This window comes from Bubalus kerabau, chromosome 7 (assembly GCF_029407905.1).
Source record: "Bubalus kerabau isolate K-KA32 ecotype Philippines breed swamp buffalo chromosome 7, PCC_UOA_SB_1v2, whole genome shotgun sequence".
Lineage (NCBI taxonomy): Eukaryota > Metazoa > Chordata > Mammalia > Artiodactyla > Bovidae > Bubalus > Bubalus kerabau.
The window spans coordinates 27,314,686-27,333,622 of NC_073630.1; the positions used below are offsets into that span (position 1 = coordinate 27,314,686).

An 18,937-nucleotide genomic window follows, 5' to 3' on the forward strand; every position below is an offset into this window, starting at 1 on the left:
TTTATGGCTTTGGAAAATGTCTATTCAGGTCCTCTGCCCATTTCTTAATCGGGTTGTATGTTCTTTGATTTTGAGTTGTATGAGTTCTTAGTGTAATTTGGATGTTAACCCCTTACTGAATATATAGTTTGCAAATATCTTCTCCCATTCATAAGACTGACTGCCTTTCCATCTTATTGATAGTTTTTTTTGTTGTATAACAATTTTTCAGTTTGATGCAGTCCCATTTATTTTTTTCTTATTGTTTAATTTCCACAATGGCACCTAAATGCCACTAAATGTTCGACAACAGATGGATGGATAAAGAAAGTGTCGTGTATACGTATATGATGGAATATTACTCAACCATTAAAAAAGAAATCCTGCCATTTGTAACAACATGGATAATCCATAGGATATTATGCTAAGTGAAATAAGTTAGACAGATAAAGACAAATACCACATGATCTTACTTATATGTAGACTCTAGAAAACACACTAAATGTTTACTTTTTTTGCTTACTGTCGGTATATCCTTCACTAAATGCAAATTTTGAATGTAGGTACTCTTAATTCAGTAACTTGAATGACATCTGTTTAACAATATGTATTCAGACTATTGTTGAAAAACAATGCATTTTTACACTATTTATTATATTTTTCTTTATGGTTGAAATATAAAAAGAATGAAATAAATTCTAAACAAAAGTGAACCAAAACTTGAATATTCTTCAGATAGCAACATTTTATGTAAATAATACATTTTTCTCTTTCATTCTTAGTATCGTGTTGGGAATAATATATCAGATTTATGAGTATACAAAAAAAGTTAGTTTTGTATTACAAAGTTTTAGCAAATTGACCCAGTACTCTGACACTTATCATAATTAGCAACATATTAAGGGACTTCGGGTTTAGTGACATTCAAACTATTAAACACTTTAAACAAAAATCTCATGTCAGATGAGAATGTAACAGCAAAGATTTAAAACCACTTATTCAAATTTAAAATAAACAGTAATTTTCCTTAGTAAAATTTCACTTAATCACAAAATGGAAGTTTCACATTACTTGAGCTGTCACTCTTCCTTTTTGAGCTTTTAAAATCAACTATTTCTCAATCGTTTTGTTTCATTGAGGAATTAAAATGTAGTGGACAAATAGCATAGAATATGAGTGACACCAGTGAGAATGGCAAAGTAAGAATCTCAGAAAAGCCGCTCCTTCAAAACACAATGAGAATACTGGCACAGATTATCAAAATAAACTTTTTAGAATTCTGGAAGTTTAACAAAGGTCTGTCTGCTGCAATCTATAGAGTATGTAGTCAAAAGAAACATCTGAATTTCAGTAAGAATGTAAGATTTGTGGAGTTTTAATTTTCCCTACTCTCATTTCCCTCTCCTCAGTTCCACAGTCACCTTAAAAACCAACAGTCTCACAAACCAGAAATCTAGCAACCACTGGACTGGACAGAATGGTTTTAGAGCTCCCAAAAAGTGTCATTTCAGCAGGTTATGATTACTTGACCTATCTTCCAGTTTCCTAGAAACCTCTCCTTACAATGCTTGCCTTTATTTGACCTGATTCACAACCCTCTCCGTTCAAAGAGACACTTCTCTGAAGATATCTGTCAAAAATAGTCAGCAGCAACTGTTTAATACTGTGGCTGCCTGAAGTAGCCATAACAGTAGGAGCAAAGAATAAGCTGACAATAAAAATAAAAACACTAAAATTAAAAGCTGAGGAATTCAATGTCCACAGGGGAATTTGAAAGTGCTAACAGAATCCTGGGAATCTAGAAGTCTATCTATGCACACACAGGATGTTTGCATGCATAGGAAAGACCTGAGAAGGCCTTAACTAAGCTCTCACCTTTGGTTGGCCTCAAGACCTGAACCAGTTGTATGAATACAACATCCTAGAAGAGAGCTATGTTAAAAGAACATAAGTGATTATTGTATTATGAACAATAAAGATGCTAAAGTGTATTAATATAATATCCATCTTCTTTTACAATTTATAAATTAAGTCAAGCAAATACATACCAGATCTGTTTTTGGAGGATCTGGACACTCAATGGGGAAATAAGGTGTTGAACTTCTGACTCCACTGCTATCAGATGTTGGCTTTGGAGGTTGAGCATGCTGCCTATAAGTAGCACTTTTAGGAGTCCAACAAAACAGGTTGATTGATTCTCGCACACAGCGTTCAATGTCAATTTCTAGATAGAAAAAAATATTAAAAAAAGCAAATATGGAAGCTATTGCTCTCTTTCTGTAAGAAACACAAGTTGTCCTAAATACATATGTACAAATATGGCTAAAATGAAAACTAATTAGAAAAGAGGTCAGTAAAAAGTAATATGGATGTTAATCAACATATGATTAGAATGATAGAGGATATCTGGTATTATTATGTAGACACATGATACATATATAGAATATATTTCAGTATATCATTATTCAAAAAGTTAAATATATTAATCATACATTCTTGTTAGAGAATCTGCTTCTTTAACTTTAATAATATTTTTACTTTCTCAAATTAAAAAATAAAGGTTGAGTAGAAAGAAGTTGGAATTTGGGAGTGGGCAAACAAAAGATTCAGATGTTAATATACCATGATTTCAAGTAAAGTGTACTAACAGTTTCACTTCCACTTATTACAGAAGATATAAAATAATCAGGACAAAAATTAATCAAAATCTAAATTCAGTATTTATCCCCTTTTAAAAAGAATTTCTTGATTTAAGTGCAGAAAAGTTTAAGTGAGGTATCACATATAGAGAAATAAAATGCACCCAATTAAAAATGATAGAAAATTTTTTCAAAGAAAATTTTCTTTTCTTTTTCTGATCTGAAAGAAATTTAAACACCTTTGATACAGAGGTAATATACATAGGAAATTTATTACAATGCTAAATTATTGTGTGTGTGTGTCAATAAGACTGCAACCCATGAGGAGATTAATATTAACATTTCTGATGGAGAGTAAAGCTGTAACTCTATGGGGAAATGGAGTTATCACAGAAAGGCAGTAGAAATTGAAGAATTTGGCTAGGATGAAAGAGTTTAGCATGGACCAGCTTTTTCCTTTCTATATTCCTAATATAGTAAAAGGTAGTTATCATCATTTCCTCTGTAAAAGTCCAATTGTGTCCATTCAGATAAGCAATGGAGAAAAATACATCAAATCCCTTACAGAGGGATAAGGTCCCTATTTCCCTTTTTGGAATGAAGTGCTTACATATAAAGGAAAAAGGAAATAGGCACTTAAATTGATTCTGTGAATGGTTCATGAGTCATGCCTTTATAGAACTGTCTGCTTTTATAAGGTGGAAAACTCTTAGAGAAGGGCAGAGAAATGGACACTTATTGAACATCTATTATGTGACAGGTGTTGTATACTTTCACTAAGCTCATTTAATTTAGTGGTTCAGGTAGACAGGAAATGCAATCCCCTGATTTCTGTTGAAGATGAAGAAATTAACACATAATGAAGTTAAGTGATTGAATGTGTTAACTGTTGTTACCACCAGTAGAATCTCTGAAGTTACTATAGGATTATAAGGCATCTTTCACTTCCCAATTTATTTAGATTTGGGAAACAATAGCCAGCAGCTCTAGAAAGACCAGTTACTCAATTAAACATTGCTTTATCTGCTCTTAGTGATGCTTGCCAACTTCACAGTTGGTTACTTCCATTGCTGCACAAAGAGGTCAGATTTCATCACCACCTATGCTTTATATTCCTAACACAAACCTAACACCTATGCTTTATATTCCTAACACAAAATCTATAAAACAAGAGTTAAACATGTTTTGAAGCGCGGGCCCATTTATTTGAGAAATTGTCAATAGGAAATGTATTCTTCTAAAAAGCTCTTTAACATCATCAACTTAATATTCCACAAAGAGAAGAATACAAACACCAATGAGAAGAAAAATAAAAGTTCAGATACATTCCTCTACTCCACTTGAGACAGAAGAGATATGTTCAATTTATTTTAAAACATTTCCAATTAATATCATTAAGTTAAAAACTTGCAGCTAAAGAGAGAAAACTCTGTCATCTTAAAAAAAAGTTTATCTACTTCACACTGTTTAATTTCCAAAGGAAAAGAATTTTGGACCATAAATTTTGCATCTGTAGTGCTCAAATCAGTTTGATACATCTGTCACCCATTAAAAGCTTGAGGTCAAGTTACTGATGCAGATGAGAGGTTGTAGTTCAGTCCTTAAATCACTGGTATGGAAAAGTCGTTTATATCTGCTTCCAAAACACCCTACCAATACCATAAAAGGTTTACAGGGAATCGTGAGAATTCACTGGCATCCACCCCAATTTGAGCCTGATTATTACTACTGGCAAATATCCCATTCTCCATTCTCTTGACCCATGTCATCCTTCCATCTCAAAATCCTTCCAAAGTACTTTATCATAACCAAAATATTATGAAAAGTACTTTATAAACTGTACATTAAAATATGCAATTATTCTTTTAAAAATAACCTCTCATCCTAGAGCACTACTACATTCTACCTTGCATTCTCATTTTGATATAATGCATTTGTGAAAAAGTATGCACCCTGGATTATGCTTTCCCAGGTTTGATTCCAAGCTCCATGAGGTACACTCAGAAAAATAACTTTTGTAAATCATAGTTTACCTATCTTATCCATTACTATCGTTCCCTCTCATAAATACTAAACTATTTTTAAAATTATAAAATGCAACTCATGTTACATTTGGGCAAGGGTAAGTGGAAAAGATCTCTCTCCTGAAGCCCTCCATTCTTTTGCTTTAATGAGTATGAACTGCTTTTCAGATAGAGTGAACAGCTGTTTACATGGCACTTCTCATTACCATCACCTAATTCCCTCTATATTTGATCCCTAATTTGGGCACTAAGATATTATTTCCTCCCTTTTGATTTACTGCATCATTTTGGTGGAACACATTTCCCAGTAATTTTTAAGAAAGGATGCACAGAAAGCAAATTATTTTGGAATTGTCCATGTTTTTAATATATTTATTCTGCCTCTGACTGATAGTTGGTCTAGTCATAAGATTCTAGGATTGATTTATTTTTCTTCAGAGTTATGTAAGGCAAGTGCTCTATATATTGTCTTTCTTCTGAGGAATTTGATGCAATTTTAAGATCACATATATGTGATTTTCTTCTTTTCTGTAAACTTTTAGGAGTTCTGGTGTTCTGAAATTTCATAATGATGGTCTTATTATAATCCTTCAGTTGCAGAAAAAGTTATTGTGTAATATCTATAATAATTTCTCATTTTTTTCCTTCTCTCTTCTTTCATTAGAAGAGTCCTGAACATCCTGAATAGATTTTCTAATAATTTTGCCCTTTCCTCTTACTTTCCATCTGTATTTTTTTTGTATTCTCTGAGGGCTTTCTTAAGCTTTATCACCCAACTCTTTCATATAAAGCTGAATGCATTTCCACATCATTTTTAATTTCCAGTAAGTCTTTTTTGTCATATTAATACTTTAAAAAATCCTGGATTTTCATAGCTATTTTATCTTCTCATAATTGCTTTTCTGAGGATATTCCTTTATTCAGCAGGTGCTATTCTGTGTTTTTTAGCTGGAGACTTTCCCCAGAGGTTTGGTGGTATTTAAAAGAACAGCACTAAATATTATATTGGAAGTTCTGAATATGTGGGCAAGGCTTTGTTACTGGTGGATTCACTATAGGTAACTTGGGGATATGGTCATTTGTTAGAAGATCCCCAAAAGTAAGGTATTGCTCTTTTGGGGAACATTACATTTCTCCAGAGAATTATTCTTTAACCTGTCTAAACTAATCCTTGCCAGTATTCTAGGAACTGACCATGGAGAAGACTGGATATTGTAACTGTAGACATTTCCTCTCTCTGGCTCTTGGCTATGCTGCTGATTCTGAGTTTTAAGTCTTTTACGATTCTGCTACTCCAAAGAATGTACCTCCAAATTTACTGTTTCTATGGTCATGTTTTGTAAAATTTGCAAAAGTAAAAATATTTAAATCACAATCAGTGAAAACTTGTCTTTATTTATACCAATTTCAACTCCATTACACTTCCTCTTGTGTTGGAAAACATAGTGGCTGTGAATACTCTGATATAATTAAGCTAAACTAGAGATATATTTAGTATGGTTTAATGGGTATTTTTCTGTTATGTTAAGTCACTTTTGGGTATTGACATAGATTTCCTCCTTGATCAAGTCTAGCTAGACTCTTCTAAGCCTTTTCTCAACTATGTCTCAATCTTGGCCTAAAAAGTTGGCCTGAACAAGACTCTCAACATAATATATAGCAAGTCAAGGTCATATCCTTCAGATGACCCTAACACCCTATGAATGCCTTCTTTAGAAAACCAAGGCTGCCAGAAGAATTTACTATTTGTTCCAGGAAATGACTGAAGATAGGGTCCTTGTCTTAAGATAGGTACCTCTGTGGGAAGGTAGGAGCCTAACTTTGGTGTCTATTAGCAAATGCAGATGTACTTCACGTGGACCCAACGCCCTCCTTCACATATTTTACAGTTTTTCACTTCACACTGGGGTATTATTGCAATAGTGTAATACTGATTAAAACCTGTGCTTACCACTTTAATTAGTGTCTGGCATTGCTTATCTTTGACAATATAGTAAAGTTATTGCTAACTCTAGAAATGATTTCCTGGAATATCCCCAATGCCTACTATATAGGAGCAATGTGAATGTGTTCTAGAACCAAAAGTTTATGTGCAGGAAAAACACAGTTGACATGTACACAGCCAAAAATAAGACTGAAAAATTCAAAACATTAAACATGTGAAACTGTAAGCAGAGAATTAGGTTCTCTTCGATGCCTGATCAAAAGAGAAATTTTTTCCTTCTAGAAATATACTTCAATAATGCTATATACACAGTTATAGGTGCACCATTAACTTTTTTTTTCTTTTTTTTTTGACAGGAACTTCACAAAAAAATAGCATTCCTGTGTTTACAGGAAACAAACTTGCAGCAAACAAACAGAAGCCACACCTTGGGTAAGTGATATGTTTTATGCATTACTATTATCAATATTAAAAAACAAAGCTCAACCAACTAAGCCTGTGAAAAGACTGATTATTCATGTTTTCTATAGAAAATAATACACAACTACTGTTATATGAATCAATGAATAAGAAGCAAAAGAGGAGGACAAATACAGAGATATGTCAGACATATAATGAATAAAAATATTATGCTATTTTTGTTTTGTAATTTGTTGTGATCTCCTCACTCATTCTAAATATTCTTTTAAAAGCCTAATTTTATATTGTCGTTTTTAACACCTCCTTAGTCAGGTGACTTAATGGAACCAGGAAGTAATACTACATGGAATTAATATAATTCAAATTAGAAGTGTTAGTCATAGTTACAGGGTACCATTGAATCCCCTTTAAATAGTTAGGCAAAAATGCTCTGGGCCAGTACAAGAATGATAAACCAGTAATAAGATTAATTATACACATACATATATGTACACATTACATACACACACACATAAATATTTGTCGAATGAAGGACAGAGCACATTTTATAAGCACAATCTTGGTTATGCGGTCTGAGGGGGAAATGATGGTACAATACATTCCTGGGCTCCTACTTTACTTCTCTCAGACTTTCGCATCCCTGATATGTGTGCATGTGCTTACTGGCACATTTTGCTAAGCATTTATCATCTCTGCTGCTTAGCGCCTACAATGAAGTGAGAAATAAAATAGGAAATGCAATAAGCATTACTGATACACAGATACTTAAACTGTTTTCTATTCTTAACATAACTGTCTTGATCATTTAGCAGTTGAGTAGATACATATTATGATGCAAAGCAGCTGGTGTTGCTAATAGAACACAGCTCACTTCAGAAAAAAAGAACAATGCAGCAGCTTGGAAGACCCAGCACCAGCTCAGCAGTAGCCATTGTTTTCTCCTTTTCTTTTATACGTAACACTGAATCCAAAACAAAACTGGAAATCTGATTCTTTCTTGGCAATAGAACCTTGTATTCAAGCTCAGTAAGCATTTTTTCATATGACTGATACATGTTTTTACTGAAGGACTGAATGGTTTACATTTTTCAAGGTAATCCAACGTAGATTTTTAAAATAAAAGTATGAAAATTTTGGTTATTTCCTCTATGCTATATAATATTTACTAAGTAGCCTATAAGCATATGGCATATTATTCCTCTTCATTTTCTCTGATCTTGTTTATTGGTTTGTTTTCTGTTTGACTCAGCGCACTCACACTTAGAGGGGATACGTAGTAAGGAGTTATTTTCCATTCTGTTGAGGATCATCATTTAAGATAAGGCAACAAGAACACATCAGATTACAGTGGACCCTTGAACGACATAGGTTTTGAATTGCATGGGTCCACTTACACATAGATATTTTTCAATAGTAAATATGCCAGCACTACACCATCCACGGTTGGTTGAATCTGTAGATGCAGAACCGTTGATACTGAGGAAGAGTGGATGTGGAGGAACAGCAGATACAGAGGAACTGGTATATAAAGGACTGATGGTAAATTATATTTTGATTTTCAACTGTGGCAAGCAAAGGCACCCCTACCTCTGCGTTGTTCAAGGGTTAACTGTACTTTCATTTTTGTATAGTGATATAAGGTTAGGTGCCTCCCAGGTGGCACTAGTGGTAAAGAACCCACCTTCCAATGCAGGAGATGCAACAGACACTGGTTTGATCCCTGGCTAGGGAATATCCCCTGGGGAAGAAAACGGGAACCCACTCCAGTATTCTTGCCTGGAAAATCTCATGGACAAAGGAGCCTGGTGGGCTACAGTCTATGGGGTCTCAAAGATCAGGATACAACTGAAGCGATAGCACATACGCATGCAAAAGGCTAGGTAGAGGACTGGAAAGAATGCAACCCAAAAGTATTATTACATTTTAAAGTAACAATGACATATAGAACAGTATATGTTAAAAGTCATTTTAGGTATGATATATATATATACTCATTTTGGTCCTTACATTATTATTTTCATTATCCATCAGCAGTATATATGGGGGAAATTTTAAACATAACTTCTGACTTTTAAAGATTTTTGAGGTTGACTACTTTTAAGGTACTTCAGAAGTGTAAAATGGTTCTGTATATTTTAAAAATACTTTCAAAACCTAACACACACATAAATACTCAACAGTAAAACAAAAATAAACAAATTCCATCATTGAGGTCCTGAAACAAAGTACGTTTAATACCTGATTGAGACTGCAAGATAATTTTTGGACTACTCAAAAAAATTCAGAGCGCAGAATCCCTGTCAATCATAAAAAAAGACTGCTTTACTATGGAGAAGAGTCTTCCTATGGAAAAGAGCCTTGAAACCTTGGGACCAACTTTAAGATGTATTAGGACTCTAATCTGGAGAAGGCAATGGCACCCCACTCCAGTACTCTTGCCTGGAAAATCCCATGGATGGAGGAGCCTGGTTGGCTGCAGTCCACGGGGTCGCGAAGAGTCGGACACGACTGAGCGACTTCACTTTGACTTTTCACTTTCATGCATTGGAGAAGGAAATGGCAACCCACTCCAGTGTTCTTGCCTGGAGAATCCCAGGGACTGGGGAGCCTGATGGGCTGCCGTCTATGGGGTCACACAGAGTCGGACACGACTGAAGTGACTTAGCAGCAGCAGCAGCAGCAGCAGGACTCTAATCTACTCTCAACTTTCAAGGTAAGTAGAAAATTCTGATTAACCCTAACTTTATTTTTCATTATACTTCTGAATACATAAGAAACCTTTAACTTTATAAACTATTTGCTGCTGCTGCTAAGTCACTTCAGTCGTATCCAACTCTGTGCGACCCCATAGATGGCAGCCCACCAGGCTCCCGTCCCTGGGATTCTCCAGGCAAGAATACTGGAGTGGGTTGCCATTTGCTTCTCTAGCGTGTGAAAGTGAAGTGGCTCAGTCATGTCTGACTCTTCATGACCCCATGGACTGTAGCCCACCAGGCTCCTCCGTCCATGGGATTTCTCAGGCAAGAGTACTGGAGTGAGTTGCCATTGCCTTCTTCATATAAACTATTTATGTATTGCAAAATTAGTGATGTGCTAAGAGCAACAACTAGCTCAGTGTTAAAGGAATTTATCCAGCTTCCAAAAAACAGCTTACAATTTGAATATTCACAATTTATTCTACCGGCTTTGTGTTTTTTCATAGACATTTATTTTCAGCTTGGAAGTCATGTTTTCTAACATCTGCTTTCATATTTTCCCATTTTCCATACAATAATAAACAGTATTCCCTTCCCAACAAGGAGATAACTTAAGCAAGATTTTGAAAATACATTTTCATGATTTTCATTTCACTGACTACGTGATCATGTCAATAAAAATATATTACTCTTTCATCTCTCCTTAACCAATTTAAATTCAGAAGAATTTAATCTTTCATCTAAATCTTAATGTTAACACATAATTTCTATGGGTGGGGGTAAAATCTCCGTATTTAATTTCCAATATGATTGTCCTTTTGCAATTCCATGAAGATGTGCTTAGAAATAGACATGCATTAACATTACATAGCTACAAGCAGAAAATGTAAACAATTATGGATTCTCAGCTTCAGGTAAAACAGTATAAAATCTTAGAGGGCTGACAATACAAAACCTTCACTGAATAACTGGGTACTATTATTGCTCTATTTTTTCATCTCATCAGCTCTCCACAAGCCAGAAAAAAAGGAATTATGGATACCTACTGAGAATACTCATGTTAAGAATCCTTTGCCTTTTGCTCATTATAGAGCTTCTTGAAAGGAATGTTCAGAGACTAGAATGCACTTCAAATATCAATACAGCATTCTATTTTGGGAATGCCGTATTGAAGGAAAAGTATATTTTCAAGGATACTTTTCATTCTTTTAAAAACAGTGAAAAGAAAGAAAATACCTCTACAGATATATTTGAAAAATATCCCTAATGTGGCCTAAGATCCTGCTTGATCACTCTCTTTTCTAACCACTTTCCTTCTTGCACCAAGGATACCACTCCAGTTCCTTGAGTTGTTTGGGGCTTTTGCAGCACTTTCTTTCCTCTATCTAGAAGATGCTCCCCTCTCGCCACTTCTTACTTCCCAAAGTCAATTAATTTCAGATATTACCTTTAGTATCACTCTCTTAGAGAAGGTTCTTTACCTCCCTCAGACTTGGTAGTGTTCTGTAATAAATTCCTACTGCTTTCTGTAGCACTTATCACCATTATAACTATTTATTTAATAAAGGGGTCACAAGTAGAGTTTTAAAAAATCTGGGCCATTGTTTACAATTGGGAAATTATACATAAATACTATAAAAACCCTATTTAATTTATACTTATCCCTAAATGAAAGCAAGAAATTATTCACTGAACCCTATCCAAAAAAAAAAAAAAGGAAAACCCAGATCAGTTCTTATTGATCTTCTTTCCTACTTTACTACCACAGGGATTGTCACCAGTACCTTAAATCTATGATTTCATAAACTAAATTGAATTTCCTCCTCACTCTCATTATCATTGATTTTCAGTTTCATCTTGTGGAAAAACAGGAAAATAACAACACACAGCTTTAAGGAGTCTACATACTTTAGTACTTTGCTCTATTTCTTAGTTTTTAATAACTTTAATAACTTTTCTCTAAGTCTCAAAATATGTGCATGTTATTTGAAATAAATGGCTAGGATTTCTCAGCATACATCTTAAACAACCTGGTACATAACTGTGTTGCTCAAAATACGTGTGATTTTCGTGACATATTCTATGCTATGCTAAATAACAATAAAGACTGCATTACAAAACTGCTTTAAGTCAAAAGGGATACATACCTTTGCTGAGCTACAATATTTTTGAGGAACCAGTGAAGTGCTACATGATAGACACTACCAGTATTTTTCATGTATGTGTTGAATCCTACTGTAAAGTATGTAGGTAATACTGAGATAACATCTTAAAGTTTTATTTAAAATGTTTTAATTAAACTTCTGTAATAAAACACACATCAGACAATTAAGATGTTTCAACCAACTGCTGATTTCTTCCTGCAAAAAGGATTTACTTTTCATACGTTCAAGTTCCTTCAATATACACAGTATTTCCTTCAAAATACTTTATACATACTTATTTTTTCCTTTCAGAGGTAAAGTAAATATTTTAATCTCTGAGGGTAAGTGAAGTGTTCTTCCATACAGATTTCCTAATTTCTTTTATAGATTCTCTAAGAAAAACTTCTTTCTTACTTTAAAAGATTCCTATGCTTGAAGATGTTCAGAGGTACAAAGTTATGCATTCTGGGAATTTATTTCAACCACAATCACATAAATATGCTGAATTAATTTTTTAACTGTAAAAAGGATATACACCAACAAAGCAAAAAAGCAATTAAACATTTCAGCTATTAAAAACCCACTCTAAAATTATTACCATTTTGGTTTTAGTCAGATTATTATATTCATCTTGGGAACTGCTTAGATGTATCCTCAAAAATATTATTTTGTCAGCCAGATGGACACAACAGCAGAATAATATGGCTGAAGGCTGACAGATCTCATCCTGTAGTTGGCTTTAACGGTGGTAACTTTGGAAACTACACTCTTAACACCAGTGGCCAATATCCAGTACTGAATGGTGCTATGAAAAACCCAGTATTTTTTCCAAAATACCCTACTACTATTTTGAGATTGTATAAAAAATGCCAAATATACTGGTCTCATGGTTATTTCCTTTAGTACTTAAATGACACACATACCAATACATGTTAAGAACTTCCAGTAAAATTTTCTAGCACCACTTGTACCTCCTTGGAATGTGACATCACACTATATCATTTACTAAAGGGGACAGAATTTGGAAGCAGTTTTTGGCAAAAATAATAATGCCTTTCTGCTGTGTTTTCTCTTCAAGAATTAAAAGGTTAGTACAAAGTTATGGAAAGGAGGAAGAAAAGAGAGGGAATTTACAAAGACTGAATATCATACATTCTTTGTAAGTTAAAAGTATTAAATGCTACACATACTTTAAAAAATAGTTATGAGTATTTGGTATCAGGTTTGTGTCAAGTGCAGTATGCATATTATCTGCTGTGTTCATTTTAACGCTAAAACAGATATTTTTAGCTCCATTTTGCTAAAGCTTTCCTAATGTATAGGATTCTCTTTCCAAAGAGATTAACAACTTGTTCATGATCACACAGCTAATATATGCCCGAGTTGGGGGATGAACTCTCATCTATTTCACTCTACATATCACTCTTCTCAGCAAGAGAACCATACTGAAAGTTTCCAAGATCACACAGGTAGTGAGTGGAACAGTTAGGACTCAGACTCTTATGTCTTGACTCCAAAGACTGTGCTTTCTATTCACTAGACTATGTTGTCTCTGAGCAATGAAAAGAGATACTCTTCTTAGTCATAATATGCATACATACATATACAATGAAGGCTTACTTGGCTTCTCAGGTAATTCCTCAATTGCTTTTGCTAATAAGGAAATCTATATGATTGATATCAGTCTCAATAATCTATAGAAAAAGCCAAACAGGGTGATTGCTTCATTTATTCTACCAATAGGAAAGCAGTCACGATGGAAAGGAATAAGTGAGGAAAATCATAATAATGATGAGAACATTAATAATAATAATCACTTACATAGCTCTTGCTGTTTGCAAGGACTGCTCTAAGTTATTCATTGGCACTGATTTACTTAGGACAACAATCCTGTGCGGTAGGTACAATGATTGTTTACATAAAATCAGGGCTAAGGAAACAGATACAAAGAGGCTGAGTCAGGTCCCTGAGGTTACACATGAAAGTGGTAGAGCTAGTATCTAAAACCCAAGTGATCTGGCTCTACATTCCATGCTCTTAGTCACTGGGCTTTTGGACCTCTCTTTGTAGAAAAAAGCAACTAGAATAGGACAACAACAAAAAAATGCAAGGGTATTTTGTTTTCAAGGTTACCAACTGGATGGTGATTCCATTACATTACTGTCAACAGATGTTTTGAACAGTGAATTTGCTAATCTGCTTCAGAAAAGAATTTAGCTAAATTTGTTCTGATTGCTTACTTATGTTTTTAAACACAGTTAAGTGGGGACTTCAGTAAAGCACAATATATTTAATGAGTTCAAATTAATGTTTAATTCTAACCTGTCTTTATCTACAAAGTCTATCTCAAGAATTAAGGTAAAATATAGAGCTAACCTATCCTTTCTCTTTTTTTTGCAGTCTTAAAAAAATGGCTTTTTTTCTTTCAAATATGTCCTAACTTTATGTCACATAATATTCTGATTAGAAAAGGCATATTCAGTGTGTTTGTATGTATATTAAAACAGATTCACTTTTTAGGCCTTCCCATGACCACTTCTGAGTTTCTTCAAGCATCAGGTATAGTGAGGGGGCTCAACTTGATGAAAAGAGACATCTTTTAGATCTAAGTAGGAAAGACATCCCAAATAAGTGCACTGTGATTAAAAGTAAAAAGAAACATAGCTGTACTTAAGGGCAAAGTTTACATTTAACCCCTCTGTCCTTTTTTTTTTTAAGTCACATTTTTTCTTATAAACTTTTTCTTTCCCAACTGGAATCATATACAGTGGCCAAGTAAATGATGCGCCAGAATAATGGCACTGAGGATCCATGCAAATCACATCAATAGAAGGCATCCTATCTTACTTTCAAAACTAAGTAGTGTTTTCCTTTTCAATGAGTCAGTGCTAATCAACATATATTCTTACTTTCTGATTTCAGAAATAATGACTTTATTTTAATGTATAAGCAGAGTTACCACTAATCTGCCTGTTCAATATGAAAATAGATTCCTTCACCAGTGTATAGCCGGAACATTTATGCATGTAATTGGAAAGGAAAGAAATTTGCTTTACTTAAAAATGCATAATCATCATTTCTAACATGTATTTTTTAGACATGACCAGAAAAATTCCTTTCATCCTAATCAATGATCCTCTGTTCACTTTGGCAAGTTAGGAACAAGAGGAAAACATCTGCACGGTTACAGACAGTATTTGTAGTTTGTGAAACTAGCTTTTTTTTGGGTAACTGTTCAACATCAATAGGAAAACCAGAGATAACTTGATTTACATTAAGAATCTCCCAGAAAAAAAAAAAAACTAACTATTTGCTCATATAAGAAGCTATCTCAACTTTAATTAAAGTTTGATAAGTTAGGAAGCTGATGGTGATACTTTTAGTTTGGGAGGAAAGTAGAAAGAGAAGTTTTAAACAAATCCCATAATGTTTCTTATTAGTTTCTCAACAAGGATGAAGATTTTCAATAACAGAAAAATGCTGAAATACCAGCTATAGATCAGCCACGAAAAATAAAAACTGGGGTAGGCAGCAGTTTATTATACCTCTTGAGAATACTTATTAAATATAAAATCTTAAGATATCTTTTTTTTATTCTTTGATTTTTTGAAAAATTTATCTCTTGGATAATTTTAAGTGTGTTTATTTTCAGTAATCACTTTGGTTGCCTGCAAATACTAAGAATAGCAATAAACTCATAAATGGGTTGGATCCAAGGAAATGCAATTTGAAATAGAATTTTTCTACTTGAAAAATACTTTTGTTTCTGCAAAAATGTAGTTTAGTTTTTTTTTTCCCTGCCACAATTATATCCTATGCAACCATATTACTTCCATCTTTTCAGCTATAGCATAAAAGCTTAAACTATACTTGCATTCTATATTTCTACATTAACCATTCAACTCCTAGACTTACAAGTTCCTCACTTATGAATACAATATATAACTTTACTTACTATCCAGCATAACATAGAACTCCCCTGGAGTATGATTTGCTCTCTCAAGAGGACAGTGTTTCCTGTCTTTAAACTATTAAACAGTTAGCAAGTTAACTATGGATAGGAGAGACCAACGTTCCATGTGAATTACATCTTTGTAAAAACTTGGGTTCTCGAACACCTTCCCAAGTGGCCTTTATTTACTATCTATCTGCTGAAGATAAACAGGCCTATCCTAAGCAAGGCATATATGCCACACAATGCTCCCTTCTCCCCCTTCTCCTGCCCTTGTCTTTCACCTTTTGGCATCATCACTGACATGAAAATAAATGACTGAGCTAGTATGACCCAGCTTTGTATCTATAATGCTGGGCCGGCTAAAGAGGTAGTATATAAGGGACACAGTTTGGCTCAAGCAGGAGAGATTCTGAAGATCTGGATGATTATTTTTGAAAATTGTTTTAAGGATGTCTCATTATCCCATAATTAAATTTCACTTAGTGATTCCATTTTTATATCTCTATACCTGGTAAGTCCGAGAAGAGAAGAATGCACTCATTAAAGCCATTAGCCAAAAGTCGGTCACGCAGCTGCTGAAGAATTGCTACTCCGATACAGAATGGGAAGGAGGAATTCCCAAGCAGTAAGGTATCCCAGAGGTGGAAAATTTTGTGCAGTGGAAATACATCTGTAAAGTGACAAATATAAATAAATCAATTAAAAAAATTTAAAACAAAATAAAAATTAAATCAACAACAAGCCGCTTTACTAGTCATGATAATTCCCTTATGGTCAAAACTATTAAAGGAAAAATATTGGAAAACTATTTTTATAAAATGTTTACTTGGTTTTGTAGGTTTACTGCTTCCCAAGGCAGTAAAATTGATAGGTTTAAAAAATTGATAATCTAATTGATCAAATAGATTTCCTACCCTCCATTATCAATCTCGGTATAGCTCTTACGTTCAATTTCTTCCTAGAATTTTCTGGTTATATTATTTTAACAAATTCATTTACTTAGAAGACCTTTAGTACTGTTATAATTTCTGTATCATTATATTTCTATTATGCACTCTAAGAACTGCTTTTTGAAATTCCCATAAAAAATCTGATTAGCAGTTTTCTATTTTCTGAAACTTTCTTTTTTTCATTTATCAGTACTTTCAACACTTTTACAGGCCAGTGCATGCAGATCTACTTCAAGTATTGTATTTCATTTATCATATGTGCATATTTAATCTAGGTATCTACTGCATTAATATGTGTAATAGATTAAAGTATTACATATTCACATAAACTTTCTATTTCTAGAAGAATTCTACTTTAGGAAATAACAAAAGTATTAGTTATTAGATAGTCTCTAAAAATTGAGTCTGATTTGGTTGTAAAAGTTTCCTTCTAAAACTTTATGTAAATAGTATAGTTAATATTAACTTATGTTTCAATAGAGGGCAGAGATTTTATCAATGTTATGACATATAGGTTTTCATTCTACAGAATACTCTTTTTGATATCCCCTAGTCAGAACAATTGAAAAAATTTGCTACCCAACTATATTACCTTATAATTACATAAGGATGCTTATGTAATTAAATCTGATAATATCCCGGGGAAGAATGAACCTGTTCTTTTCCCAATACAATATTGAAAGAAAATGGAAAATGGTACTTACGAGTAAACATGGTGAGAAACCAAGGGATGGCATAGAGCTATGAGTGGAAAAAGAAAGGGATGCAGGGAATGGATAAAGAGGAAATAAAAGAGATAATTAGAATGACTTCCAATAAACTGAATCGTAAAAAAAAAAGTTCTATGTTTTAATCTATTCCACTGATTAAAAATATTCTTTAACACCATATACAAAAATAAACTCAAATTAGATTGAAGATCTAAATGTAAGACTAGGTGGGGAGGGAGGTGGGAGAAGGGTTCCGAATGGGGGGGACACATGAATACCTATGGCTGATTCATGCTGATGTATGGCAAAAGCCATCATAATACTGTAAATTTATCCTCCAATTTAAATAAATTAAATAATTAAAAAATAATAATAAATGTAAGACTGGATACTGTAAAAATCCTAGAGGAAAAATAGGCAGAACATTCTTTGACGTAGATTGCAGCAATATTTTTTTCTATCCACCTCCTAGAGTAATGAAAATAGAAAGAAAAATAAACAAACATGACCTAATTAAATGGAAAGCTTTTGCACAGCAAAGGAAACCATCAACAAAATTAAAAGACAAACGATGGAACAAGAGAAAATATTTGCAAATGATGTGACTGTCAAGGAATTAATTTCCAAAATATACAAACAGCTCACACAGTTTAGTATTAAAAAGTAAAAAATGGGCAGAAGATCTAAACAGACATTTTTCTAAAGAAGACCTATGAATGGCCAAATAGCACATGAAAAGATGCTCGAAATCACCAATTATTAGAGAAATACAAACCAAAACTACAATGAGGTATCACCACACACTGGTCAGAATAGTCATCAAAAAGTCTACAAATAATAAATGCTGGAGGAGGTGTGGAGATAAAGAAACTTCCTACACTATTGGTGAGAATGTAAATTGGTATAGCCACTATGGAGAACAGTATGAAGGTTCCTTGGGCTTCCCAGGTGGCTCAGTGGTAAAAAATCCTCCTGCCAATGCAGGAGACGTGCATTTGATCCCTAGGTTGGGAAGATCCCCCTGGAGAAGGAAATGGCAACCCACTCAAGTATTCTTGCCTGGTAAATCCCATGGTCAGAGGAGTCTGATAGGCTACAGTCCATGGGGTCATAAAAGAATTGCACATGACTTAGAGGCTAAACAACAACAACAATGAAGGTCACTTAAAAAACTAAAAACACAGTGATCTCACTCTTGGGCATATATCCTGAGAAAACTCTAATTCAAAAAGATGCATGCTCCACCAATGCTCACTGCAGCACTATTTATAATAGCCAAGACATAGAAGCAACCCAAGTGTCCACTGACAGATGAATGGATAAAGACGATGTGATATATACTACAACAGAATATTACTCAGTCATAAAACAGAATGAAATAATGCCATGTGCAACAGTATGGATGGCCTAGAGATGATCATACTAAGTGAACCAAGTTAGACAAAGACAAATACCATATGATATCACTTAGATGG

General features: G+C 33.8%; 1 protein-coding gene across 6 annotated transcripts in view; it reads right to left on the reverse strand.

Annotated features, from left to right (window-relative positions):
- The window catches only part of TBCK (TBC1 domain containing kinase), a 207,396-nt gene that overhangs the window by 74,340 nt on the left and 114,119 nt on the right, over positions 1–18,937 (reverse strand). For all 6 annotated transcript variants that reach the window (XM_055587900.1, XM_055587898.1, XM_055587901.1 and 3 more), the window contains 3 exons: positions 17,457–17,493; positions 16,311–16,472; positions 2,028–2,203 (listed from right to left, as the gene is read on the reverse strand). In XM_055587900.1, coding sequence (XP_055443875.1) covers positions 2,028–2,203; positions 16,311–16,472; positions 17,457–17,493 — 375 coding nt within the window. The remainder of the gene's footprint in view (positions 1–2,027; positions 2,204–16,310; positions 16,473–17,456; positions 17,494–18,937) is intronic.